Below are 27,500 nucleotides of genomic sequence, written 5' to 3'. Positions count from 1 at the left end.
TACCATATTGTAGCAGTCACTATGTGCTTGAATCACATCTACAGAAGAATAAAGAAACACTATGAAAATAACATTTATAGCTTGACAGCTCTGTCACTTAAAAAGATTTTAAAAAGTCCCTCTGTCTTTTTACATAGAAATCAAGATTCTGATTAAAAATAATAATTTAAACTCTAAGCATGACTTGTATCAGTAGAATAAATAGTTTTCTTGTATTTATTGTCATTGTCTAATGCCTGTTGCAGCCGATTAGTGAGTATCTTTGTAAAAATCTTGTAAGTGTCTAGGAGTAGTAAGTGTCAGTAGTTCTTGAGGTTTTTTTTGTCTTTTCTTGTGGATGAGGATAAGGGTGGCATTGATCCATTATTCTGAATTTTCCTGTTCTTTAAGCATCATATAGTGTTTTGCAAGAACTTGCTCTACTTCTTCCCCAGCTTCTTTCAAGATTTCAGTTGTGATTCCAACTAGATTCTATTGTTTCTGCTACTTCTTCTGGAAGGACGCATAGTACATAATTGATGGCTTTTTGTCGCTTCTCCTGTATGCCCCGTGTTATCTGTGTTCTCGTACAATTTAATGTAGCAGTCCTCAATGCTTTATGATAAGTGCACTGTCTTTTATTGTTGATCCATTGTCTTGTTTGAGTGCAATTATTTGCTTCTTCCCAATCATAAGTCGCTCCTTCGTCTTCTTTAAGCTTTTGTTATCGTTAAACAATTGTGGTGACCGTACCGGTCAGCCTAACACTTAAAGTATACACAGCAGAGTGCAATAGGAAAAAACTGTATCAATTTAACAAGGTAGGTTCCTAACGGAACATGAAAAGATCCTATATATATAGCACTCACTGTGGAAAAAAGGTAGGTGGACTGATCCACGACATTCCAAATATCTTCACAAGGGGGTTAATAGACCACAGGCTAACCATATACTGACATATATGTCCACATAAGACTAAAAGGTCAAAAAAATAACATGTTAATAATAATATATATATATATATATATATATATTACAAATGAACATATAATACACAGTGTCATTAAAAATCCTCATAAGAGGCTGACGCATAGGTGTGTATAATTGATGGAATATTCTGGTACCTTTCCCTCCTCCTTCAAAAATGCAAGCTTGACCCTACCTGTCTTTCTAACTATCGTGCTGACTCCCTCTTGCCTTTTGCCTCTAAACTCCTTGAACGTCTTGTGTTCTCTCGCTTGCTCTACTTTCTCAACACCTATTTTCTCCTAGACCCTCTACAATCTGGCTTCCACACTGCTCACTCGACTGAAACAGCCCTCACTAAAATAACGAATGACCTGCAAGATGCTGAAGACAGAGGTCATTACACTATGCTCATATTACTTGACCTCTCTGCAGCATTTGACACCGTGGACCACCCTCTTCTCATTCACATTTTCATACTCTTGGTATTCGTAACAAAGCTCTATCATGGATCTCCTCTTACCTCTTCCATCGTACTTTCAGTGTCTCTTCTGCTAACACCTCCTCCTCCTCTATTGATCTCTCTGTGGAGGGCTCTGTCCTGGGACCTCTTCTCTTTTCTCTGTACACACTTTCTCTAGGTGACCTAATCCCATCTCTTGGGTTTAAATATCACCTCTATGCTGATGACACACAAATGTACTTTTCAACCCGTGACCTTACACCTGCTGTACAGACCAAAGTTTCTGAAAGTCTCTCTGCGATATCATCCTGGATGGTCCTCCGCCGACTTAAACTAAACATGGCAAAAACAGAGCTCCTCATACTTCCTCCCAAACCTTCCTCCCTACTACCTCCTTCCACATTACTGTTGGAAGTACTGTCATTCACCCAGTAGCCCAAGCACGCTGCCTAGGGGTCACACTTGACTTCTCTCTGTGAGAATATCTCTCACATATCCACCATGGACAATCACTGTAACCGCAATTCAGGTATAAGCACAACTGACTATCAAACAAATCAGTATGTGAGGACTGCTGTGTGGGATCTAATGCATCAATGTATGTGCAAAAAACAGACTACAATAGCGTGGTCTCTATAAGAGGATGATGGAATACATAGACCTAGGTATAGTATACATAGTAGCTGGATGAATGGGCTAAATAAAGCTAATGCAATAGTTCATAATGGAAATGAAGAGCTATAACCCAATGCTAGATCGTATAATGTAACAATACATAGCGTGTAGTAGGTCTATCATATAGAGTATTGGTATAATGAGCAAAAACACCACGATACAAGCCGTCTAGGAGTCTGCTGCTGCACCAAGATGGCGACGCCTTGCTGCGGGTGTATGTCGCGTTGTTAGTGTGGTATACTATACCATCAGCATCCTGGACTCAGACACTTTCGGCTACCTTACACGCAATACGCAATACGCAGCCTTGCCCGGAACCCATTACACAGCGGACTTGTTTCCGGAGGACACCATGAGTGACTGTGTTGCTCCCTGAGTTCCTGCTGGACGGAGACCCAGAGGAGCCTTGCAACTGCATGCGGTGGAGACAATGTGTGAGCAGTGTAGCTGAGTTCCAGTTGGTGCATGAGTATATCTCATACAATGCTATTGTATTTCTGTTTGTGAGTTCGAATTTGTTGGATTTTTTATGGGATATTAAATGTTATTTTTTTAGACTTATTGCACTAGGATCGGGTGCTTTCTTTTTTCGTTTTTGTATATATATATATATATATACACAATCCTACTGAGATATGTAACTAGTAGGCTCTGATATATTGATGTGTGCATATTATACAGGACCATTTAGCATGTGAGTTACCTATTGCGCTGCTGCACCTTTTAGAAGTGTTTGTGTGTTTCTATATATTACATCGCTTTACCTCCCACCTTATTACATATACCTTATTTGGTGGCCTTATTAAATGGAATATATGGTATATGCCATGGAGGTATGGTATATGCTATATGCCATCAATAATACACACCTAGGCGTCGGCCTCTTATGAGGATTTTTAATTACACTGTGTATTATATGTTCACTTGTTTATATATATATATTATTATTAAAATATTATTTTTTGACCTTTTAGTCCTATGTGGACATATATCTCTTATATATGTCAGTATATGGTTAACCTCTGGTCTATCAACGCCCTTGTGGAGATATTTAGAATCTCATGGACTATCAGTCCACATACATTTTTTCCACCGTGAGTGCTACTGTATCTATATACAGTATATATATATATATATATATATATATATATATATATATATATATATATATATATATATATATATATATATATAGGATCTTTCCAGCTTTTGTTATCTTCCATAGTCTTCAGCAGATCACAGTAACATGTTCTTACATCTTCAGTTAAACATTTGTCGATTGTCTTGCATAGCTCTGCATATCCAATAATTGTTCTTGCTTTTTAGGTTTGCTTCATTTCATGTTGTTTCCTCAGCAATTGTTTTTTTCATCAGATATGTTTTTTTTGTTATCCTGTGTATTTGTTAGTAATTCCCCCAGTTTTTTCAGAGCTTTCAAATACAATCTTCATAAGTTCTTCATAATTGTTTGTTAAAGTGCCCCCATTCATTTTGAGGAAGCTGAACCTATTTTCAGTTCTAATTTAAATTCTCTGCTGTTCTTGATCTTGAGGTGAAAATTTCCTTTGTTATTAAGTTGCTTGATTTCATGGAAGACATCTGCCACTTCATTGTCCGTGTGAGTTGATGTTGGGGCATACACTTGGATTATTTGTATCTCTTTGTCAACTGATTGACTATTCTGGTTGCTCTTTCTGATGAGCTTTCATATTCTACAATGTTGTTTCTCTATCTCTTGTTAATGATGAAGTCTACTCCACTGATTCTTCCATTATCTGTACCTTTGTAATCGAATAGGTGTTCGCTTTTGACCTCAAATAGGCCTTCACCTTTTCTTCTCACTTCATTAAGGCCAACAATATCCAATTTAATCTTTTCAAGCTTGTCTTTCAGTTCTTGCAGTGCTGCCTCACTGGATAGAGTCCGGCAGTTGTAGGTTGCCAGATTTAGGTTTGAGTGACAGCTTTTGTTTAACCTCCACTGATTCTTAGCACCCTCTCCCTTCATGTCTTCTTCCTGAACCCTGTTAAGCCCAGGGACATTCCAGCCTCCGAGAATGAGGGCCATTGCTTTTGGTGTGTTCTATATTTGGGGGTTGAGGCCTTACTTGCCATGCCGGCCTCATTTACATGTTGACAAGTACCGTTCCAACTTTAGCCGGGTATATTGTTCAAGCATTCATAGTATGATTAACCCAGGGCCAACGACAGGCGGGGACAGCCGGGACTGCTATCCCGTGCCCGGCCAGGCAAGGGGCCCGGCATCCCTGACATTCTCTCTGTGCAGGCAAGATGGGCCCTCCATTTTCCTGGCCCCTCCCATCTATCCCTCCCCTCCTGCAGGCAAGAAGGACCCTTCCCTTTGCTTAGCACCGCCCATCTGTCCCTCCCTTCCCTAGGTCTCCACAGGCCTGCAGGGCCCTTCTGTGCATCGGCCATGCTGCTCCAACAGGCCCGTCCAAAGGCCCCAGGTAAGCCCACATGCCCCAGACCCCCCTTATACCATCCTTACAGGCGTGTTTGTGTGTGTGTGTATTTGGAGGGGGATATTTTTGTGTGTATGTATTTGGGAATGGGTGGCTTATTGTGTGTGTCTGTATTTCGGGAGAGGGGCTTATATTGTGTGTGTGCATTTGGGGAGACGGGCTCATAATGTGTGTGTGTATTTGTGTGTATTTAGGGAGGGGGGCTTATTGTGTGTGTGTTTGGGGAGGGGGGTTATTGTGTGTGTGTATTTGGGGAGCGAAGTTATATTGTATGAGTGTATTTGGGAGGGGGGCTTATTTTGTGTGTGTGTGTGTGTATTTGGGGAGGGGGCTATTGAGTGGGGGGAGAAATACATGGGGGGGAGGCACAGGAAAGGGTGACGTGGGTTTAAAGAGAGAGGTGTGTGAGAAGGGGGGAAGTGAGTTGCTGCAAGGCCGCCGACACATTGTTGGGTGGGCCCCGGTGGAAAGTTTAGTCCTGGGCCCCGGGCAAGCTGTCTGCGGCCCTGATAAAACCTTCCAGCACAAGTGCCACTTTACATCTTCCTGCACACCCGCTGCCACCTTCCTGTCACTTTGAGGCAGCGAGATAAGGATTTGAGGGAAGAATACAGCATGTACTGTATATGGGGAAAGATAGAGAGGGGGGAGAGGGGGCAGAGAGGGACAGAGAGAAGGAGAGTGAGTGACTCACTTACATGTACAGCACAACCTCCTCATAACGCTGTGCTTGGGGTCCAAAGAATCACATTGTGTTATAAGCAGATTGTGTTAGAAATAATGTACAATTGGTATGCATTGTACAATAAAGTATTTAAGATACCAATAATTGTGTTGTAAAGTATTCATAAATATGAAAATTGGGAGCCACGCTTGCATCGCGTTATAAGCGGATTCGCTTTGTAAAGGATCGCGTTATAGCGGGGTTGAGCTGTATATACTGTATGTAAGGACCCTATGGGTTTTCAGATATTTAATTTTGAAATTCCCTATCAAGAAATCTTGTCCTGGAATACCAATATGGTCGCCAGGGTCAGCTTCACTCTGGAAGTCAATAGAAAGCTGTGACATCAACGTGAGCTGACATTACAGCTCCTGATAGGCTGTCCCCGCAGCCATTATTGTTTTTCCTTCCAAGTACTTGGAAAGTAAACAATTAAATATATTGTCTATCTGGGAATCTCTGGAGCTTTGAGGGCTACATTTCTGCGCCAGACGCCCCATGGGTTATAGAGGGAGGAGGGGGAAATTGCTACATGAAAAAAACATAGCTTCCTTGTTAAAGAAAATAAATTGATGATACCCAAAATAAAATAGTGGTTCGACTGCTCCTGGTTTCAGACGCGCTGAATGCATACAACCTTTGAGAATAGTTTATGCTAGGCAGACATTTTCTTCTATCCCTAGGCGCCTACTTCAGAAATGAGCACAGAAGGTAGATGGGTAGAACTTGTTAGTAATACCTATCCATGTGTACTATTCATTCAGACAACAGTTTATTTTAATTAGTTTCATTTGCATCTTCAAAGAAGACGTACTGTGACGTGGACATACTGTAGTAGTAATTATTAACATACCAATGTTTCAGGGTTCACAGGTCCCTCTCTCACCATAAATGTGTACCAAAGATTCAATATTATTATATGATCCTCTTATCACATCTGGATGGGTGTTGGTTCTTGTTATTTTTCTTCTATATTATCCTATGAAACACACTGGATCACAACACTGTCCACGTTAAAAACCCTCTATTTGTTTTATTTTTATTTTTAGTATTTTAAAAAATATATATATTTTATATTGACTTTTTTGTTATATTCCGTGAAGTATTCCCCACAAATGTGTTTCCAGAGATTTTGTATAAAATATTTTGCATTTTCAATAACCTGTAAACCAGGAGCGGCCAACTGCGGTCCTCTAGCGCGTTTGCACACTCCTGCTCTAGGGCCACCAACAGGTCAGGTTTTAAGGATATCCCTGCTCCAGCACAGGTGGCTCAGCCAGTGATTGAGCCACCACTGCTGAAGCAGGGATATTCTTAAAACCGGACCTGTTGGTGGCCCTTGAGGAGTGGAGTTGCCGTCCCTGCTGTAAATGATTACCATTTATGATATAAAAAGTGCCAAAAGTATTTTAAATTGTCCTGTATCATGGAAGCCAGTTAAAAGGACGTCTGATGACAATTCCTCCCTTTTTGATTGCAAGCTCCTTCAAAAAGCAACTTAATAGCTATTGTACAAGTATATATTAAAGCTGCAGTTCAGTCTTTTTTTTTTTAATTTTTTTTTTATTTTAATAGTTTCATGTGGGCAAATCTCTACTTACCTAAAGAACTGTATAGCTGCCGGTCAATCCGTTCTCCGTGTCTTGATCGGTGAAATTTGGTGACATAATTAGTGAAGGGATCTGTTTTTTTTTCTGCTTCTGTCAGTCAGTGGAAGCTCATGAATATTCATGAGTCTCCCAGTGACGTGCGCTCGCTCCCGATCTGCTGCTGTGATGTGCCCCCTTCTGCCCCGCTCCCTGTGGCTGCCTCCCTGCCCGTGCGGGAGATGGAGGGGGTTGAGCTTCCCCCGTGGGGGGGAAGGGGGGAGCGGGTGATGTGTCCCCCTTCTTCCCCGATCACCGTGCCTGCCTCCCTGCCCGTGCGGGAGATGGAGTGGGGTTGCGCTGCCCCCAGAGGGCGGGGGGGAGAAGGGGGGAGCGGGTGATGTGTCCCCCTTCTTCCCCGATCACCGTGAGATGGAGTGGGGTTGCGCTGCCCCTGTGGGGGGGGTGAAAGGGGGGAGCGGGTGATGTGTCCCCCTTCTTCCCGATCACCGTGGCTGCCTCCCTGCCCACGCGGGAGATGGAGTGGGGTTGCGCGGCCGCCGGGAGAGGGGGGTGTGTGTGTGTGAGATATATATATATATATATATATATATATATATATATATATATAAATAAAGCAGAAAATAGCCGTGTTAGTCCAGTTGCGATAGTGCAGAATAAATGAGTTCTTCAGTATTAGGTGATACCTTTTTTATTGGACTAACAATTTATGCCATAGGACAAGCTTTCGAGAGTTATCCTCTCTTCTTCAGGTCAAGCAATACTGATATACAAAGGAATCAATGGCTAAAGCAGTATAGAGAGAGGGGGGAAAAAAACAGATATTTACTGTAGATTAGGGTGCTAAGTGTTTGAAGCCAGGGGACAGTGTCAAAGAAAGGTGGGGAGGGGAAGGGATGCTGGGGGGGGGGGGGGGAGAGAAAGTGTGGATAAGAATTGAGGCAAGCAGGATAATTACAAACAATTTTGATAGGGTGTGAGAAAACCCATGTCCGCATTAAGTCCTTTGGTTTTGGTGTCAAAGAGTCTTATCATTCTGAGTTCAAATGTTTTCCGTTCTTGGGTGCTTTTAAACATTCCATTGAGGATTTTGATTTTTAAATCATTTATGGAATGATCTGGTTGTGAGAAGTGATGTCCCACAGGTGAGCAGTATCTTCCTTCTTCGTGATGGAGTATAGAGTGTCTGTGCATATTCATTCTTCCTTGTAGTTTTTGGCTGGTTTCCCCAATGTTGTTAGTCCAATAAAAAAAAGGTATCACCTAATACTGAAGAACTCATTTATTCTGCACTATATATATATATATATATATATATATATATATATAGAACACACAAAAGGAGAAGTTGCTCAACACATAATATATAAGGTTAACTCAAGCCCTTTAATAAAACTAACTATAAGGGTAAAATAAAATATATACCCCAATTAAAGTCAGTATATAAATTAAATAGGACCTGATGGTGCTAGGGGATAGTGAAAACTATAAAAGACACACAGATGAAAAGAACATAGACAATCCCCTTAGTAGCACTCTAAATTACACCTAAACTAATCTATAAGATAGAGATGGTTAAAAAGAAACAGATGCTCCGCCAATTCAGAAAAAATGAACAAGATTTTATTAATTAAACAACAAGACACACTAACTTAAAAACATAAAAATACTAAAGACAGCCTATGAAAATATATATATGTATCAAAAATATAAAGAGAGGACTACTAATCAAACACTTTCAGTATTACAAAGAGAAAAAAGAAAAACTAAAATGTGTCTAAATAAAGTTTAAATAATGACAACAAAATAGTTTAGTCTAACATAATAGGCAATACAAAATATATTCCCACTGACATATGCATGAAAGAATAATAAATCATTGCGTTGGAAAAAGTATATAGTCAATGACCCAGTATATAGCCAGGAAAAATAAGTATGTATACCAAAAACAGAGGGAGAAAAAAGAAATAAAGCAACCAGGGAAAAATAATATAACAATAATAATAGTTATACCCTGAACAGCATTTCCCCAAAATGAAATCAATGAGAACTGATGCAGCAAATAAAGAAAAATATGACTAATAAAGACATATTAGCAAACAGTCATACATATTGAAAACACCACAAAGTGCACTGCACTGCAAGGACAGGTAATGCCCAAACAGTAAGAGGAGGGTAATACTCAGCTGCAGCTAGATTGTGTAGAGTTTGTGTCCAAAAACGGTGCTGCTGATTTTTATGTCTGTAGCTGCACCACGGTCTTTTTGGGGAGAGATGTTTGTTACAAAACCATAGCTATCTATATACTTGCAAGCTGTCACTTTTTGTGCTGTGAAGTTGTTATTTTCATACACACCAGTGCAAATATATGGGCTTAATTTGAAGCTTTGCCTGAAATGATTACAATATTGCTTGCACTGGTGTGTGTGACGCAGCTCAATTTAGCAGGTAGCTTTAATTGGACAGGAAAATAAGAACAAAGCTGGAACTAATTACTTTACCATATATAAAACACTGCACGCCTTCACTTTAAATTTTACCACTCCAGGAAGAAGCCCACTCAGGGTGAAACATGTTGAGTGTTTACTTTACTACAGCCTTTATGTAATCTTCTATTTTGAGGGACTTTTGATGGATCTGATGCAGCATTTTGGACTTTATTTTTTGTTCCTGTTATAAGCAGACTTTGGAAACACATCCTGTACAATCAATATGGACACAAACTCTACACAATCTAGCTGCAGCTGAGTATTACCCTCCTCTTACTGTTTGGGCATTACCTGTCCTTGCAGTGCAGTGCACTTTGTGGTGTTTTCAATATGTATGACTCTGTTTGCTAATATGTCTTTATTTGTCATATTTTTCTTTATTTGCTGCATCAGTTCTCATTGATTTCATTTTGGGGAAATGCTGTTCAGGGTATAACTATTATTATTGTTATATTATTTTTCCCTGGTTGCTTTATTTCTTTTTTCTCCCTCTGTTTTTGGTATACATACTTATTTTTCCTGGCTATATACTGGGTCATTGACTATATACTTTTTCCAACGCAATGATTTATTATTCTTTCATGCATATGTCAGTGGGAATATATTTTGTATTGCCTATTATGTTAGACTAAACTATTTTGTTGTCATTATTTAAACTTTATTTAGACACATTTTAGTTTTTCTTTTTTCTCTTTGTAATACTGAAAGTGTTTGATTAGTAGTCCTCTCTTTATATTTTTGATACATATATATATTTTCATAGGCTGTCTTTAGTATTTTTATGTTTTTAAGTTAGTGTGTCTTGTTGTTTAATTAATAAAATCTTGTTCATTTTTTCTGAATTGGCGGAGCATCTGTTTCTTTTTAACCATCTCTATCTTATAGATTAGTTTAGGTGTAATTTAGAGTGCTACTAAGGGGATTGTCTATGTTCTTTTCATCTGTGTGTCTATATATATATATATATATATATATATATATATATATATATATATATATATAGTGTGTGTGTGATATATAGTGTGTGTGTATGTGTGATATATATATATATATATATATATATATATATATATATATATATATATATATATATATATATATAGTGTGTGTGTGATCTATATAGTGTGTGCGTGTGTGATATATCTATATATATATATATATATATATATATATATATATATATATATATATATAGTGTGTGTGTGATATACAGTATATAGTGTGTGCGTGTGTGCTATATATATATATATATATATATATATATATATATATATATATATATATATATATATATATATATATATATATATATATATAGTGTGTGTGATATATATATATATAAGGAAAAAAAGAAAAAAAGAGGAGAGAGCGCACGCCCATAGCGTAAAATTGTAGATTTAATGAGGGGAAGGAGGGGAGGGGGGGTAAAAAACGCACTTACAAAAGTACAATAAAATCAAGCATATGTGATAATAATCACCACCATCCGGTTATACTGCATAATCTTGGGGCAATCCCAGACTCCAATTGTGAAGGATCGACGTCCCAGCAGGAATCCAGGGCTGGTATGCTGTGTAGAAATCCAAGAAAGTAGCTCCGTATAGTGTAAGTCTCTGTTGCACTCGCGCATGGATGAGTCCACTCCAGCGCTTGGTAATGACTTCAGTGTCAATGCGTCTGACGTAATGACGCTCCCTGACGCGTTTCGTCAGTCACAGCTAACTTTTTCAGTGTTCGACAATTATATACATTTACACGCCCGGGGCGTGTGGATTTAACCCCCGGGCGAGTAAATATTGGCCCAAGCAGCACACGTGTGTTTTTTAAATTTTCCGCGCTCGCGCTGGAGAAAAAAAAAAAAAAGCCGGAGGCGGGTTCATGTTGTTGGGGGAGATTACCCCGCCTCCGGCTCTCTCAGCAACTTTCCCTCCTCAGCGCTTCCACTCCTCCCCCTTCTGGCAGCCAGCCCCTTCCACGCCTGTCTGCCTCAGGCCCCTGCAGGGCCATCTGTCGCCCCCCCCCCCTCCCATCGGGCCATCCGCCCCCCCCCCCCCACCCCAATCTCTCCCGGCCTCAGTGACCCCACTCACCCCAATCTCTCCCGGCCTGCGTGACCCCCCCCCCTCACCCCAATCTCTCCCGGCCTCCGTGACCCCCCCCCTCACCCCAATCTCTCCCGGCCTCCGTGACCCCCCCCCCGACACCCCAATCTCCCCCTTGACACCCGTGACCCCCCCCCCGACACCCCAATCTCCCCCCCGACACCCGTGACACCCCCGACACCCCAAATCTCCCCACTCACTCCCGATCTCACCTCCAACTCCGTGTCCCCTGCCTCCGGTGACCAGCCGCATCACTAGCCCCCCCACTCCTCTCTGCCCTGTGTCCGGATCCCTCACTGCCACCCGGTGACCCGCAGCGACAGCCGCCGAGGCCGAGGGCGACACCCGGCCTGCCGCTTCCTCGGCTGTCACAGAGACCGGCGAACCACGGTGAGTAAGGGGGGGGGGGGGAGAGAGAGTGTGTGTATGGGGGAGAGAGAGTGTGCGTGTAGGGGGGGAGAGTGTGTGTGTGTGTGTGTGTAGGGGGGAGAGAGTGTGTGTGTGTATATGTGTGTGTGTGTATATATGTGGGAGTGTGTGTGTGTATATGTGGGAGTGTGTGTGTGTATATATGTGGGAGTGTGTGTGTGTATATATGTGGGAGTGTGTGTGTGTGTATATATGTGGGAGTGTGTGTGTGTGTATATATATGGGAGTGTGTGTGTGTGTATATACGTGGGAGTGTGTGTGTGTATATATATGTGGGAGTGTGTGTATATATGTGGGAGTGTGTGTATATATGTGGGAGTGTGTGTATATATGTGGGAGTGTGTGTATATATGTGGGAGTGTGTGTATATATGTGGGAGTGTGGGTATATATGTGGGAGTGTGGGTATATATGTGGAAGTGTGTGTATATATGTGGAAGTGTGTATATATGTGGGGGAGTGTGTATATATGGGAGAGTGTGTATATATGGGAGTGTGTGTATATATATGGGAGTGTGTGTATATATGGGTGTGTGTGTGTATATATATGGGAGAATGTGTATGTGTGTATTGTATTGTATTGTATGTCTTTATTTATATAGCGCCATTAGTGTACATAGCGCTTCACAGTAGTAATACATGTGGTAATCAAATAAATAACAGATAATATAAATAACAGATCATGGGAATAAGTGCTTTAGACATAAAAGTAACATTTCGGAAGAGGAGTCCCTGCCCCGAGGAGCTTACAGTCTAATGTGTATGGGAGTATGTGTGTGACACCAGAGGTACCCCCCCCCCCAATCAGTCACCTGCCCCGGTCAGTCAGTCACCCCTGCCCCGGTCAGTCAGTCACCCCTGCCCTGGTCAGTCAGTCACCCCTGCCCCGGTCAGTCAGTCACCCCTGCCCCGGTCAGTCAGTCACCCCTGCCCCGGTCAGTCAGTCACCCCTGCCCCGGTCAGTCAGTCACCCCTGCCCCCCTCTCTCTGGTCTCCCCCCGTCTCCCCTCTCTCTGGTCTCCCCCAGTCTCCCCTCTCTCTGGTCTCCCCCCGTCTCCCCTCTCTCTGGTCTCCCCCCGTCTCCCCTCTCTCTGGTCTCCCCCCGTCTCCCATCTTTCTGGTCTCCCCCCGTCTCCCCTATCTGGTCTCCCCCCGTCTCCCCTCTCTCTGGTCTCCCCCGTCTCCCCTCTCTCTGGTCTCCCCCGTCTCCCCTCTCTCTGGTCTCCCCCGTCTCCCCTCTCTCTGGTCTCCCCCATCTCCCCTCTCTCTGGTCTCTTTCTCCCCTCTCTCTTTCTCTCCCCTCTCTTTCTCTCCCCCCTCTGTCTCCTTCTCCCCCCTCTGTCTCCTTCTCCCTCCTCTGTCTCTTTTTCTCTCTCCCTCCTCTGTCTCTTTTTTCTCTCTCTCTCCCTCCTCTCTCTCTCCTCCCTCTCTCTCTCTCCTCTTTCTCTCTCTCCCCTCTCTCCTCTCCCCCTCTCCCTCTCTCCCTGTGTGTGCGTGTATGTGTATGTGTGCGTGTGCACATGTGTATGTGTGCATGTATATGCGTGCATGTGCATATATATCTATATCATACATACACACCTGAGCTCCGCGGGGCCCTGTGCCTGCAAAATGTCTCTGTAAAGTGCTACTGTATGTAAAACTAGCAGCGCTATACAAGAACAAGCCATTATTAATTTTAATAAACACACACATTGAATTGTACACATTCACACAAAATTAAATATACATATTGTTTACAGTATGATATATACAGATTTGATTTTAAATGAGTTGTTAATATTTAACATTAACTACACACGTGCAATGGAATAAGGTTTAATTAATTAATTCTGAGCTACTCCTTTTCTGCTGCTGCTCTGTCAGTTCTGGGGGAAGATCATGTGACCAGGCAATGACTGATACATTTGTGCTCATGCACGTGCACGGCTGTGGAGGGGGCAGGACTCACAAAGGGGTGTGCCAGAGCCTGTTACAGAAAAGGAAGGGGTTGTGCCTTTCGAAAGGGTTGCTATAGAAACAAAAATGCTCGTTACATTAGAATACATTAAAAATTTTCTTTCAAGGTTGTTTTTAAAAAAAAAGAAAATGCTACAAGTATTTTCTCACAGTACAGAACTGATTTATTAAAATAAAACACACATGCAGGATATTGACTGAACTGCAGCTTTAAGATTATATTATTTTTGTTTGTTATACCGATATTTTCTATCACAACAACTGTGTTGTACTGCAGTATATATGTATATATATATATATATATATATATATGTATATATGTATATATATATATATATATATATATATATATATATATATATATATATATATATATATATACACACATACATATTTGATAATAAAAATGAGCCTCTCAAACAATATTTGCAGATAACAAAAATACACGGGGAAAAAACATATGGGACACAAGTACAATACTTACTCTTGTGATCAAGATGAACAGAAGATGAAATATAATTAAATGCTTTGACATGGTTGTGTCTGACACACGCTCCAAATTTTTTATCTGTGAAGGAAAAAAAAAAAAGAGAAAAATGTGTTAAAGACCAAAGGAAAAAAGTAGAATATATAATGGAGCAATCACACCTTCTCTGATAAGAATGAGCCAGAAATATATATATATTCCAAAAAGTATAAATGTATTACTTTATCGAATACAATTTCCGAAAAGGTTCATAGCACCAACCACTAACCCCAACACAAGATACCATGGTAATGTTAGCACACTAAAAAACAACAAACATGTACAAATTAAGCAAGTACCCCATAACCCGTACAATAATTCCACAGGTGCGCAAAAAAAAAAATAGAAAAAAAAGAGCACATAAAAACAGGCGAAAAAAGAAGGTTGGAATTATTAAAGTTCATAAATATCAAACTAAATATCCCACTGACATGACTTGTGTTTTAAAACTTAAAAAGTCTGTCCCAGTCAGTGCAAATGTTCTGCAGGTATATCACACTCCATGCTGGTTGTAGTATACAATAACTGAAGTCGTATTAAAGCTGCAGTCCAAGCAATATCCTATATCTGTGGGTTTTTTAATATATCAGTTTGGTATTATAAGAAAATACTTGAAGCAAATTTTTTTTAAAAAACAACAACTCTGAATGACATTTTTAATGTATTATAATGTAACAAGCTTTTTTGTTTCTATAGTAACCATTTACAAAGTCACATCACACCCCTTTTTTGAGCCCTGCCCTCTTTCTAGCGGTGAACCAATTGCATCTAGTGACTGCCTGGTCACATGATCTTCCCCACAGAACTTTGTCATATTAATATGCAAATGCATTCCACTGACAGCAGAATACTCCTCTGCAGCCATTTAGTGAACCCCCAAGCTAAATCTTTGCTGATCGATGACAGGATAGCAAGAATTCCTGTCCTGGAAAAACAATATGGTCACTTGAGGCCATTTGGCTACTTGAGGCTTAATATTTACACATATGGATGTTATGCTTTTTGTGTTTTATTTTTAAGATGTTTAATATTCTACATAGAATTAAAGGAAATTACAAATGTCAGACATGTAAACAGTAAAAAAAACCCACTGTAAACAGTATAAATATAAGCACCCCCATAAAGGAAAATAAATCCATAATTAATTACCTTATTAACTATGAAACTGAAAGAGTAATTTTACATGTTAATATGCAGTTGCAACAAAATGTATATGAGTGACAAAAAGGCAGCAGAATGCACAAATTGCAAAACATAAGAGATATACACAAATCAAAGACACAACATATTCAATATTCAATTGCTAAACATTTCTTGCATGAGGTTCATGATTTTAACACACCAATTACAAATCTAGTAATTGAGAAAGTTATAACACTGAAGAGTGGTGGGAATTATGTAGAAATGTTAGGTGGAAGAGAAACATATTGGATCACAGAATTAGAGACTATAGAGCAGGGGAGCACAATTTTTTTTCCCTGAGCCCCCCTGCCGGCTGTCCCCTTCTCTTCGCGCGCCCCCCACCCCCTGCTTACCTTGGCTCAGACGTCCTTGCGTCATGACGTCACGCTGCCATGGCAACGTGACGTCACATGACCCTGCACCGCCATTTGACACCGCGTTGCCATGGCGACGTGTCACCATGAGCCGTCTGAACCAAGGTAAGGAGAAGTTTACAGAGGCCTTGCAGCTCCCCCGGCATTAATTTAAGGGCCTCTGTAACCCCCAGCCCCCCCCCCCCCCCCGCAGCAAATCTCGCACCCCCTCCCCTTTGTGCACCCCTGCTCTAGAGTAGTCATTTTCAACCGGGGTTCCGAGGAGGAGAGTGAGCGTAAGGGAGAAAGTGCGGGGAGAGAAGGCACGTAAGGGGGAGAGTGTGAGGGGGGAGAGACACGAGAGATGGGGGGGAAAGGGGAGGGGGTAATGTGGGGGGCGAGGGTTGTGGTTCCCCAGAATTTCACAATCGAATTCCGGGGTTCCCTAACCAAAAAAAAGTTGAAACCCACTGCTCTAGAGCAAAAAGGAATCTATTAGGTGATTAATTACATCTTTTAAAATAATATGTAGGTCACATTTATTTTTATTGGGTAGTCATAAATTATGGTTTATTTAATTTTAGAGTAAGTCGTTTGTTTCCACTTTAATTGAAATAATTCTATAATCCCTAATATGTAACCATAATATATACTATTTATATGTTTAGATTCATTTCTATTTAAAATAGGTTATTCATTCATATTGTTTACATTTCAGTTACCAGTGTGTTTCTTTCCCCTTCTAACTATTGAGACACCAATTACATATTAATAGAGATATTCTCTAACTATATAGTTGGCATCTCATCTAAAAAACATATTTTACTATTTCTTCAGATTTCTATATATTGTTTTCTATATCTCCATACATACATACATATGGTATCTGTAAAATTGATTGTCAAACGTTATAATTTACCTACAAATACTAATTAATTACACTGATCAGCATCAGATGATAATACAGAGTATAAAATGGCAGAACTGTGCGAAAGACCTGTTTAAGCTTGAATTACGTTGGTTTAAAAAAAATAAACATATTTTTTTAATAAATGTAAGCAGAGATATGTTTTCACAATGATGTGTACTTGTGATCTGTTTGAAAGGCAGTAGAATAAGGTGACTGAGAAGAGGTGCTAAATTTAACCAACCGGTAGTCTAGCTCAGACAAAGTGACAATCTCCTAGAACCTCAGAGAAAGACCGTGTGGATCTCGGGGTGCGGAATATGGATACAGAAGGACTGAGAGATTGGAGAACAGGGAGCAGGCAGACATCATTAGCCTGGGCATTGCAGATTGCACTGCACAGCAGTGAGAACACTAGGCAGAAGTGACGAGGGACAACGGCAGAGGGAGAAGGCTAAGAAGACACTCATCGTCACTTATGCTTACTGTATTACACAGAGTCAGCAGTGTGTCCAATTCTGTAAACACTGATGACCTCAGGACACCCACAATTACTGTCCATCAACGCTCCCGTTAAGACATACAGTTTTTCTTTCCTACCTTGATAAGCCCCATATTTTTCATACATTTGATATGTAACCCTCCCTGCCTGGCTCCCAGGGAGTTTACATCAAATGTCTCTAAACTTGGCTTGCTCAGTGTTGATTACCATGTCATGGAGCTGGATTCATGCAGGGTGGGCGTTGCTAATGCAATGATAGGCGCCAGGAACTTTATTCATACAATCAGCATCTTTATTAATCACCGTCAGTAAAGTCTTATTTACATGGTACATTGTGTCTCTGATACTGAATGCCATCATGTGGCCTACTGGGTGAGAGTCATCTATGGACCCTCTGATGGGGCTTCTCCAACTATGCCTCGGGGCTGAGGCTTGGGAAGCCCTCTCTGGGCACAGGCTGCCTCTCTGTGAACCTTTAGAGTAGTGTGGAGCCATTCCTGGGAACGCTATCTAAACAGGGCACTGTTTCTAACTAGAAAACAATAAAAAGGAATCCTTACCATATACGAGACATACTTATATTATAAACCTATATACACTAATCACAGTGAGGACCTTCACGTACGACCTGACCTTCTAGAACCCTCTCCCTCATATATATCCTGCTATGACATCACTACCACTAGGCAGAAGTGGGCGGGGCTATGACTCTGCCTAGTCACCCAGCACCGTGTGATGGGGAAGGGGCGTTACTCTGTGTGGGCTCACACATTTAACCGCTTGAGGCCCTAGTAATCCCAAAGGGGGGTTACATATGTACGGTACAAATGTAGTAAATGCTTGAACAATGTTAGAGGTATAATCATTTGTAAGTCTTTAAATCTATCCAAAATGACATTACAATGTTCTTGTGGCCCTTTGACTGATCTGTCCCCCTAGTTGAAGGGGCAATGCCATATACGGCTGTGAACTAAGTGAATCAAATTATTGCTTTGCAGTTAATAGAGTGACCCAGCTACAGTATGTTCCTGGTGTAAATGTATAGTACAAGGGTGCTTTGCCTGTGGTTAGCATCAGTCATGTTAATGAGCTACTTAAGTATAGGTTATTGAAGTTTCATTTTCTGCAACATTGTAATGAGATACATCAAATGTGCTTCTCTTACTGGTTGTGTTTTTGGTGGCTGATTAAATCGGCCCAGTTTGAGGAGGTCCAAATGTGAAGAATGTAATAAGCACATTTTACATTTGATGCCAGAGCAACCAGATAGGAAAATATACATGCTATACTAAATATCTATACTTATTTTAATTTTTTTAAGCATTTAACTCAATAACTATATCACTACCATTAGCATCTCTCTTTTCAAAGAACTCATTAATACAGTTTTATGTCTATTTTTAAGATCCAGGAAATAAGTCCACTTGCAGGCCTCCTATTCGCTTAACCCTTTTAGTGCCCGATGGCAGTCACCCCGTCATGGGGTCTGACACTTCAGGGGCCCCGTGATATAGTGGCTATGTCATGGGTTTTCAGCTCGGTTTCTAAGGGTCATGTTCCGTGGTTCCGTGGAACGCTGAATGCGATCTAGCCGGCAGAAGAACGTAGGACCCCTCCTCTTCCGTTTGTGTCATCAGTGACGCCACGCACACGTGATTGCTTTGATGCACAAACATTCTTAGGACTCGAATTTAAAACAAATATTCAACTGATTGCAAATGTTATAGTTTCCTGTATGGTTTACATATTAGTTGTTCTATTTTGCGGAATGAAAAAAAATGTATACATATTTTGAACCACATACACTAATAGTAATGAGCAGATGGTCAATTAAGGGCTATGGGAAAGGCAGGAAAGGCTGTGCGAGCTCCTGAAATAACACAATGATGTTTCTGAGCAGTTATTTAACCTTCCTATCCATGCTTTTGGGTTGAGCTTCAAGCACACAAGAATGCTGACCTTCAACCTTTTATAATAGTGCAACCGTATGATAAACTGTGTGGGGTCAGGAAACACTGTTTCCTTTGCGACACAAATGTTGCTGCACTGAATAGTGAGATCAACTCGCTGAGGCTTTGAAAGGAATACGTTGTATGAATGCAGTACGTGGAACCCTAGCTTTTGTCTAAAGGTCATCCCACTAATAATATGAGGGTTATTTAAGAAACAGCTAACATAACGGGGTACACCCAAAGATCAGGATATATGCATTAGGGATGTCCAGTTTCAGAAAGCCTGCAGCAGCCACTCAGTGAAGGTAATGCAGCACGTCATCAAGATGTTTGTGGCCCAATGTGTACTAGTGGGTTCCTGATTATAAGAAACCATTTGTTCTGTGACCTTGTTCAAGTAACAGTTTATTATTATTATTATTATTAATTCATGCACTTCTGCTTCAACCCTTTATATACCCTCCATATTCTTGAAGAAAAATAAATAAATAAAAGATTTAGTAAAATCTCTAGAGGACTGTATAATGCAAAGAAATATCAAATTACAATTTCCAACCGTACTTGAGTGAAAAACGAGTAACAATAAGCAGATCTGGGACAGCTCTTAGCGGCACAATAACAAAGGAAATGGGGATAGAAAGCATGAACAACCGAGAAGGAGCACTGAAGGAAAGTAATCAAACCTAGCAACTCGTGTGCAATACTTTGTATAAAGGTCATCTCACTGTAATATGAGAGCTATACATCTAACCATCTAGCATGCTAAACCGCTAACATAATGGGGTACACCGGAGGATCAGGAGATATGCATTGGGGATGTCCCATTTAAAAAAGTCTGCAGCAGTCACTCAGCGAGTGTAGTGCCACACGTCAATAAGGTATTAGTGGTCTGTGATATGTTGGGGGGACTGCTACATCAACCCAGGCATGGCTGTCCAACTGCTTCTTCAACCCAGGCTTGGCTGTCCAACTGCTTCTTCAACCCAGGCTTAGCTGTCCAACTGCTTCTTCAACCCATGATTATCTGTTCAACTGCTCATTCAACCCAGACTTGGCTGTCCAACTGCTTCTTCAACCCAAGGTTTGGCCATCCAACTGCTTCTTCAACCCAAGGTTTGGCTGTCCAACTGCTTCTTCAACCCAAGGTTTGGCTGTCCAACAGCTTCTTCAACCCAAGGTTTGGCTGTCCAACTGCTTCTTCAACCCAAGGTTTGGCTGTCCAACTGCTTCTTCAACCCAGACTTGGCTGTTCAACTGCTTCTTCAACCCAGACTTGGCTGTCCAACTGCTTAACACAGTAGAAATGTAGATTTATAAACACTATTGCTAAAACTTGACTAGCAATCTAAAATAAAAATTCTTATTTTTCATATCTAATGAGCCATTTGATATACATGTAGCAGGTTTCTCTGTTCCATTTTTGTAGGATGTGGAATTATATGTGGTGCGTCAAGCATGCTATTGAATATTAGGGAAACATTATTATATCTTGTATTCTCTGGAGAAACAATGACGCCTGCTACGTCTGTATACTGGCATGTGAAAGAAATGTACATTTAAACCTATGGTTGATAATTGTAACTGTATTAGACTTGCATCAATAACAAAACTGCTTTCGTAGTTTGCCTAGTACTTGGTGTTAGCTAAAAAAGATTTTTTATTCAAGTAGCAGTCTGCTGTTTTTTTATATTTATATTATATATATACTGAACTGCAGGGGTCCTCCGGAGACAACCTGCAGTGCCAGGACCTCTGGGGACACTAGTCACAATGATATTTTGGGTTTTAAAGACTAAAAAACAGCTGCCATGGTCAACCTCACAACAGCAACCAACAGAAGGACGCACAACCTTTTAGCCATATTTGTATATTTTTGTGTTTCAAGCTGGCACAAACAATTAAAATATCTTGGGAATTGTGTCACCCTGTAGTCGGTGGGCCATTAATTAGTTTTAGGCGTAACCCTTCCCCCCATTAAATTCTGGTACCATAAACATAAACAGACACATACAAAAATTGGGTGACTGCTGCTTGTCTATATCCAGTAGTTTTATTGAGTGTATCTACGAGTTTATAATTTTCATATACCCTCCATATTCCTTCAAAGATTTAGTAAAACAAAATCTCCAGGGGGACTGCCCAATGCAAAGAAATAAAAAATTCCAACATGTACTTGAATGAAAGCCGAGGAACAATATGCAAATCCTTGAACTACTCTTAGTGCCTCAATAACAAAGGAAATGGGGATGGAAAGCACGAAAAACCTAGATATAGTAAGAGCACATAGAGAAAAGTAGTCAAAAATGTGCAGCACATAAGGAAATGGCTTGCACAGAAAATAAATGGAAGGTGGATAGATATCTCAGGAAGGGAAATTAGAGGAAAGGAGTCTGAGCCGGGCAGATAAGAACAGCAGACAGGATACTTGTAAGAAAATAATGCAAAGTGTGAACGAGATATGTTAAGTGTATTTATAAGAAGAAAGTACGACAGAATGTCAAGTATGCTACATCGATTGTTAGAATTGTATTAAACTTTTGCCATCATTTGTTTGTTGTTTTTACTTAAAGGTGCAGCCCCACATAGAACCAAATGACACTGCCAGTGACATCCTTTAGGGTTAAATCCCAGTGATAGGTTTAAAAAGAAATTAATTTAAAAAAAATCAGACAAATAGTATTTTTAAGTATTTTAATAGGCTGTATCGCATAGGATAGAAGTGAACTAAGAACATGTTTTATAGGTTAAACGCAATCCAATGACAATTGGGAATATAAATATATATATATAAATAAATAATTATACTCACCGCGTGTACACGTGGCGCACGCCTGTCGCTCGCGCAAATGTGAACTGTGCTTCAGGCGATGTTCAGGCGCCAAAGAAGTGTGGCGGAGGCGTTTCCATGACGTCACGTGAGCGGTTCGCCCTCACTGGCTGAACCGTTTCACGTGATGCGGCCATCGCGCTTGCAAAACAAATTGATTTGTCTGTCCAAAACGCCGTTGCCCCATCGCACCTCATCGTGCGTGCGCTCGAATATATATAAATATATAAAAGACTGTAAGGCCGCGATTATAGTGGCCGCAACGGCGGGTGCATGTGCGTTGCGAACCACATGCCTCAATCCTATGAGGCCGCCCATAGAGCGTGCGAGCGCACGCACGATGAGGTGCGATGGCGCAACGGCGTTTTGGACAGACAAATCAATTTGTCTGTCCAAGCGTGATTGCCGCGTCACGTGAAGCGGTTCAGCCAGTGAGGGCGAACCGCTCACGTGACGTCATGGAAACGCCTCCACCACACTTCCCTGTCGCCTGAACATTGCCTGAAGCACAGTTCACATTTGTGTGAGCGACAGGCGTGCGCCATGTGCACACGCGGTGAGTATAATTATTTATTTATAAAATGTTTTACCGGGAAGTAATACATTGCGAGTTACCTCTCGTTTTCAAGTATGTCCTGTGCACAGCCTCATCTCTCACGAGCAAGGCCCGCATTACCTCTTTGTATCTGTTTGTGCATGTCTGTCCTCACCTGTATGTAACCGTTTATATAATATACATAACGCTGTACCCCATTGTACCGCGCTATGGAATATGTTCGAGCTTCACAAATAAACAATAATAATAGGAGATGTATAAATATTTTTAAATAATTACAAGGTTAGTAACTATTGTCACACTGAGACCCAAAAGGTGGTACAAGCTGTCTGTGAGTAGCGTTACTGACCATGCACTTCGTTAACCCAGGCTGTGCTGAAAAGCTGTGTAATACGGCAGGCATAAGCTTGTAGGGGTCTGTAACAGGGGATTTATCCCTGTTCAGGAAATGTGCCTCTAATCCAGCAGTGTGGTGGTTAACTGCTGGTAGTCAATTAACCAACACCACCTGGCTGATTAGGTTTGTTAGAAAAGCCTGCCTTTGAGACAGGAAGTGAGATTTTTCCTGAGTCTCACAAATTGTGGGATTGACCATAGGAACAGGTGTCTTGAGCTGCAGAGGGACTAGACTGCACGCTGCCAGCAAGACACAGGGGAAAGTACTTCTAAACCTGGATCCTGACATTGCCTTATTGCCCAAAGGTGTGGACACCAGAAGAACAAAGAAGCCTTCCCCTACAAGAAACAGATAAGACTTTCCTTTCTAAGACTTTTTGTATATCTGCACATATCAAGATATGTTTGGGGCTGGGAGACATGCTAATCTAAAGGGAGTTGTTGACTGCATAGGTTTAACTAGAAATACTCCCCAAGTGGAACAGAAGCTTTGTTTGACCCCTTATTTTCATACGTTTGGATGATTTTCTTGTGTTAAAGAAACGAGCGCAATAAAAGCCTTATTTAATTTCACCTTAAAACAGTCTCCATTGCATACCTCTGCACATGTCCTCTTACAGGGTCCATATTAAAATGGATAAGAAGCAAAAAGTGACCCCCTTTGAGTGCTCATTTGCATGTCGTTACCCATAATACCTGGCTGCAGTAGAAGCATTGTATGTTAAGGGATAAGGGGAAAGGCACGTTTGTGGACCTTTCAGGTGCATGTTAATGTGCTCATAAGTGGTATTTTTATTTGTGGTACACTGTACGGTTGGAGGGTTTTTGTCACTTTTTACTCACCATAACTTACTTTGTGTAACTCATTTTTAAAAACGTTACATTTCCATCCTAAAGTAAAGCTTTAAAGAGCTTTTGCAATCTTTGTCCAATGTTTATATAGTAATTATAAAGCCATCATAAGTCAAACAAATAAACTAAGTAGCTCATATGATTGATTTCAGCCGACCTGGAGAAAAGGGAAGCATTTATTTAGAACAGGATGCAAATAAGTAACATTGTAACTGTGAGGGTGATTGCATCTTTCTAAGGAAGCCAATTACTACAGTAAGTTGATTAAAACTTTTTGGTCAGGTACGTGGGACTGTCCCTCTAACGCAGAGGTGTGCTGTGATCATTGTGTGATAGTTTGGGGCTGCTTTGCTGCCTCAGCACCTAAATGGCATTGCCATCATTGACACAACCATGAATTCTGCATTGTATCAGAACATTCTAGAGGAGAATATCAGGCCATCCGTCTGTGAGCTGAAGCTGAACTGAAAATGGGTCATGCAGCAAGACAATGATCCTAAACATACAAGCAGATCTACAAAAGAATGGCAGGAGAAGAAGAAATGCCGCGTTTTAGAATAGCCTAGTCAAAGTCCAGACCTAAACACCATCGAAAGGTTGTTGCAAAACCTGGAGCGAGCTGTCCATGCAATAAGCACTCAAATGTCACTGGGTTGAAGCAGTTCTGTAAGGAGGAATGGGCCCAAATTCCTCAAAACCGATGTGAGAGACTGACCAGCAGTTACAGGAAACACTTAGTTGAAGTCATTGCTGCTCAAGGGGGCGCCACCAGGTTCTGAATCTAAAGGTTCACATACTTTTTCACACATGGATATTGAATGTTGAATCATTTGTGGATAAATAAATGTTGAAAAAGTAACATGTTTTTGTGTCATTTGTTTTATCAGGTTATCTTTATCTATTATTAGGACTTCGATTAAGATCTAATAACATTTTAGGTTTGAAATATGTGAAAATCCTTAGGGGTTCCACAAACTTTTTCTCGCCTCTGTAGATTGATTGATAGGCACGACGTTGGATCAGAAGTTTGAGACGTCGGAGTCACCGTACACAGCTCCGTGACACAAACTCTGTACTGATTTCTAGCCGAGGAGGATGTGAGAAGCCCCTTTTAGCCTCGGCGCGGAACAAGGAGCCCACACGGGGGGAGAAAGACCTCGGGAACCTCCGGTATCAACAAGGTAGAGGACGGTAGTTGGGGTGGGGGGGGGGGAGAAAACAAGTTGTATAAAGTTTATTTTTTTCCATGCGATTTGGATTACATCGGGCAGGGGGGGCGTGCTGCTAATATCGTGGATGAAAAGCGGGGAGCACACCCCAGTTCCTAATTAACTCGTTCTCCCACAAGGAGTGAATAAAATCTGAATGTCTGATCACTTGGATAAAACAAGATTTATGGAGACGGATCTCTGTGATTCAGAATACTTTATGGACTCTTATTTGATTTATGTAATTCTGCTATAATCCATTTGGTTTCCCCAGGAACTATTTTGTAATGTTGGTTTCATAGTGTACGAGAGATTGTGGGATGTGAGAAGGTAAACAATTGATTGTTTATAGCATACAAGTTGGTACAGAAATCATCTCATGTTTCCAAGGTTTAGATAAGAATAGGGGCGGTACACCCAGGATGCTGATAGTTCTTCAATAATGAGAATGACACAGCCCAAGTTTGCTATTAACCTGTCTATGCCTGAAGCTTGTTGTAACTGCCTCTAGTAGAATAAATAATTTGGAACCCCAATTAACCTGTGTTGGACCAATTCATTAGGAACTCCGTACAAAGAATCTGTATTCTCACACTTCTGGAAAGTTTGTTTTTACTTTAAATCCCCAATCTCTCACGCCTCCCACTCAGAGTCCCTTTTGTAAATGAAAACAAACGACCATTATCTGACTTTCAAATAGTATTTCCTCCTATTCAAGCTACAAATCTCAAATCTCGCCCTTTTTAATAAACCCCTTCTTTGGGTTAACGGACTTCGTGCATATTGACTTCCTATGTTTATATACTTGACCAAAGTTGGCATCATACTTTACAAACAAAACAACGTTGGGGACTGACTTTATCATCAAAAGATGTCAAAACAAAACATAGCATTTGTTGACAATGAAAATGTTAAACGTAAGAATATTATTACAAAATCCTTATTCTTGTCTAATTATTTTTTTTAAATACTAGATACATTTAATCTATGCTTCTTTCCTTTGTTCACTTTCGTCCTATGAGGGACTGCCTCTTTCTAGACAGAGCATAAGAACAATGACTGAAGCCACGTTGTGTCTGCAGTGAAAGAGCACAGGTCTTCCATTCCTTCCTGTCATTTTCATTGATAATGCCCTCACTTTGCTCATCTGACTGTAAGCCTTTGAGTGCTGGAGGGGTGCCACGGCCCCTCCAGCACAGTGCAGTCACGTGACCGCAGCGGCCATTTTCCAGGAAACGGAAGAGGAGTTCTCCTCCATTTCACTACTGGGCAGATCACGTCCCGAGCTCCGTGGGAACGCAGGACGTGATCTAGGCAGGAAAAAGAAACCTCTTTTGGCCTGATGTAGTCACTATAACATGGGGCCCCCGGAGTGCCAGTCCCCATAATGTAGAGGCCATGTCCAGGGGCACCCAAAGGGTTAAAGCAGCAGTTGCCCTTGACCCCCTCTTTTTTTAAATATATATTGTGGCAGATTCCCAGCTGGAAGAACACCAGCTGGGCTAATAAGAAGAAATCGAGAACAGGATTTGGGAATCTGGGCCAGATTTCCATGACGCCCAAGTATGCAAACCAGGTGCTGCAATCAGGCACCTTTAAGAAACCAGGTGGAGCAGAGAGTCACTGAGGCCAGTGTGGGGGAGGAAGTGTTCCCTTCAGCTCCCAGGGTCAGGCAGGGAAAGCCCTATGTGGAGACACTGCAGCAGTAATCTGGGAGAGACTGTGGGGGAGGTGTCCAGGAACTGTTTAACCTGAGCTTGGCAAGGGAATGAGTTAGGCTGCATCCCCAGTACCTTCTACAGCGCACGCCGAGCGAACAAGAACCGCCCCTCAATCAGGCCGGGCCCACTACATACCTTGGCGCGCATTTAGCAGCCGCGCTCTACTACCAGTTTTTGCAAGACAGGAAAACTGTCTTTACAACTTGCGACGAAGGGGTGGCCATGCCCCCACCGGCAGTTCAGCCAATGAGGACGAACCAGCCGCGTGAGGTCATGGACACGCCCCTGCAAAAACCCCGCCATGCCCCCCCGCCACGTCGCCCCGTCGCAATCTCCTGCATATCCCCACAGAACGCAGATCACAGTTTCCAAGTGGGCACCCACTTGGGCCGCGGGCCAACCCCCCCCACCCCCCGCCGGGCGAGCATGCTACAGTGCTGACTGGGACTGCGGCAGTTGTAGGCTGGTAAACTCTCCATGCTGTTTCCTACTCTTCTTGGACCCCACCCCCAGGCTCCTGACACCTCTTCCTGATTGGCTGCTGCTGGGTAATGCAGCCAATCAGGATGGAGGAAGCTGCCCAGCCCCCTCAAACAGCCCTGCTCTGGGAAATCTTAGCGCCTCCCCCTCCCAAGCCAGTC

The 27,500-nt window shown here is 41.6% G+C and overlaps 1 protein-coding gene across 3 annotated transcripts in view; it reads right to left on the bottom strand.

Annotated features, from left to right (window-relative positions):
- The window catches only part of CALCRL (calcitonin receptor like receptor), a 92,523-nt gene that overhangs the window by 39,413 nt on the left and 25,610 nt on the right, over positions 1-27,500 (bottom strand). For 2 of the 3 annotated variants that reach the window (XM_075608867.1, XM_075608868.1), the window contains exon 2: positions 14,362-14,445. The exons of the other annotated variant lie outside the window; for it this stretch is intronic. In XM_075608867.1, the coding sequence (XP_075464982.1) occupies positions 14,362-14,412 (51 nt within the window). In that variant the 5' untranslated portion in view covers positions 14,413-14,445. The remainder of the gene's footprint in view (positions 1-14,361; positions 14,446-27,500) is intronic. 3 annotated transcript variants of the gene reach the window in all.

Source organism: Ascaphus truei, chromosome 7 (genome assembly GCF_040206685.1).
Source record: "Ascaphus truei isolate aAscTru1 chromosome 7, aAscTru1.hap1, whole genome shotgun sequence".
NCBI lineage: Eukaryota > Metazoa > Chordata > Amphibia > Anura > Ascaphidae > Ascaphus > Ascaphus truei.
This window is presented reverse-complemented; position numbering and strand designations above follow the sequence as displayed.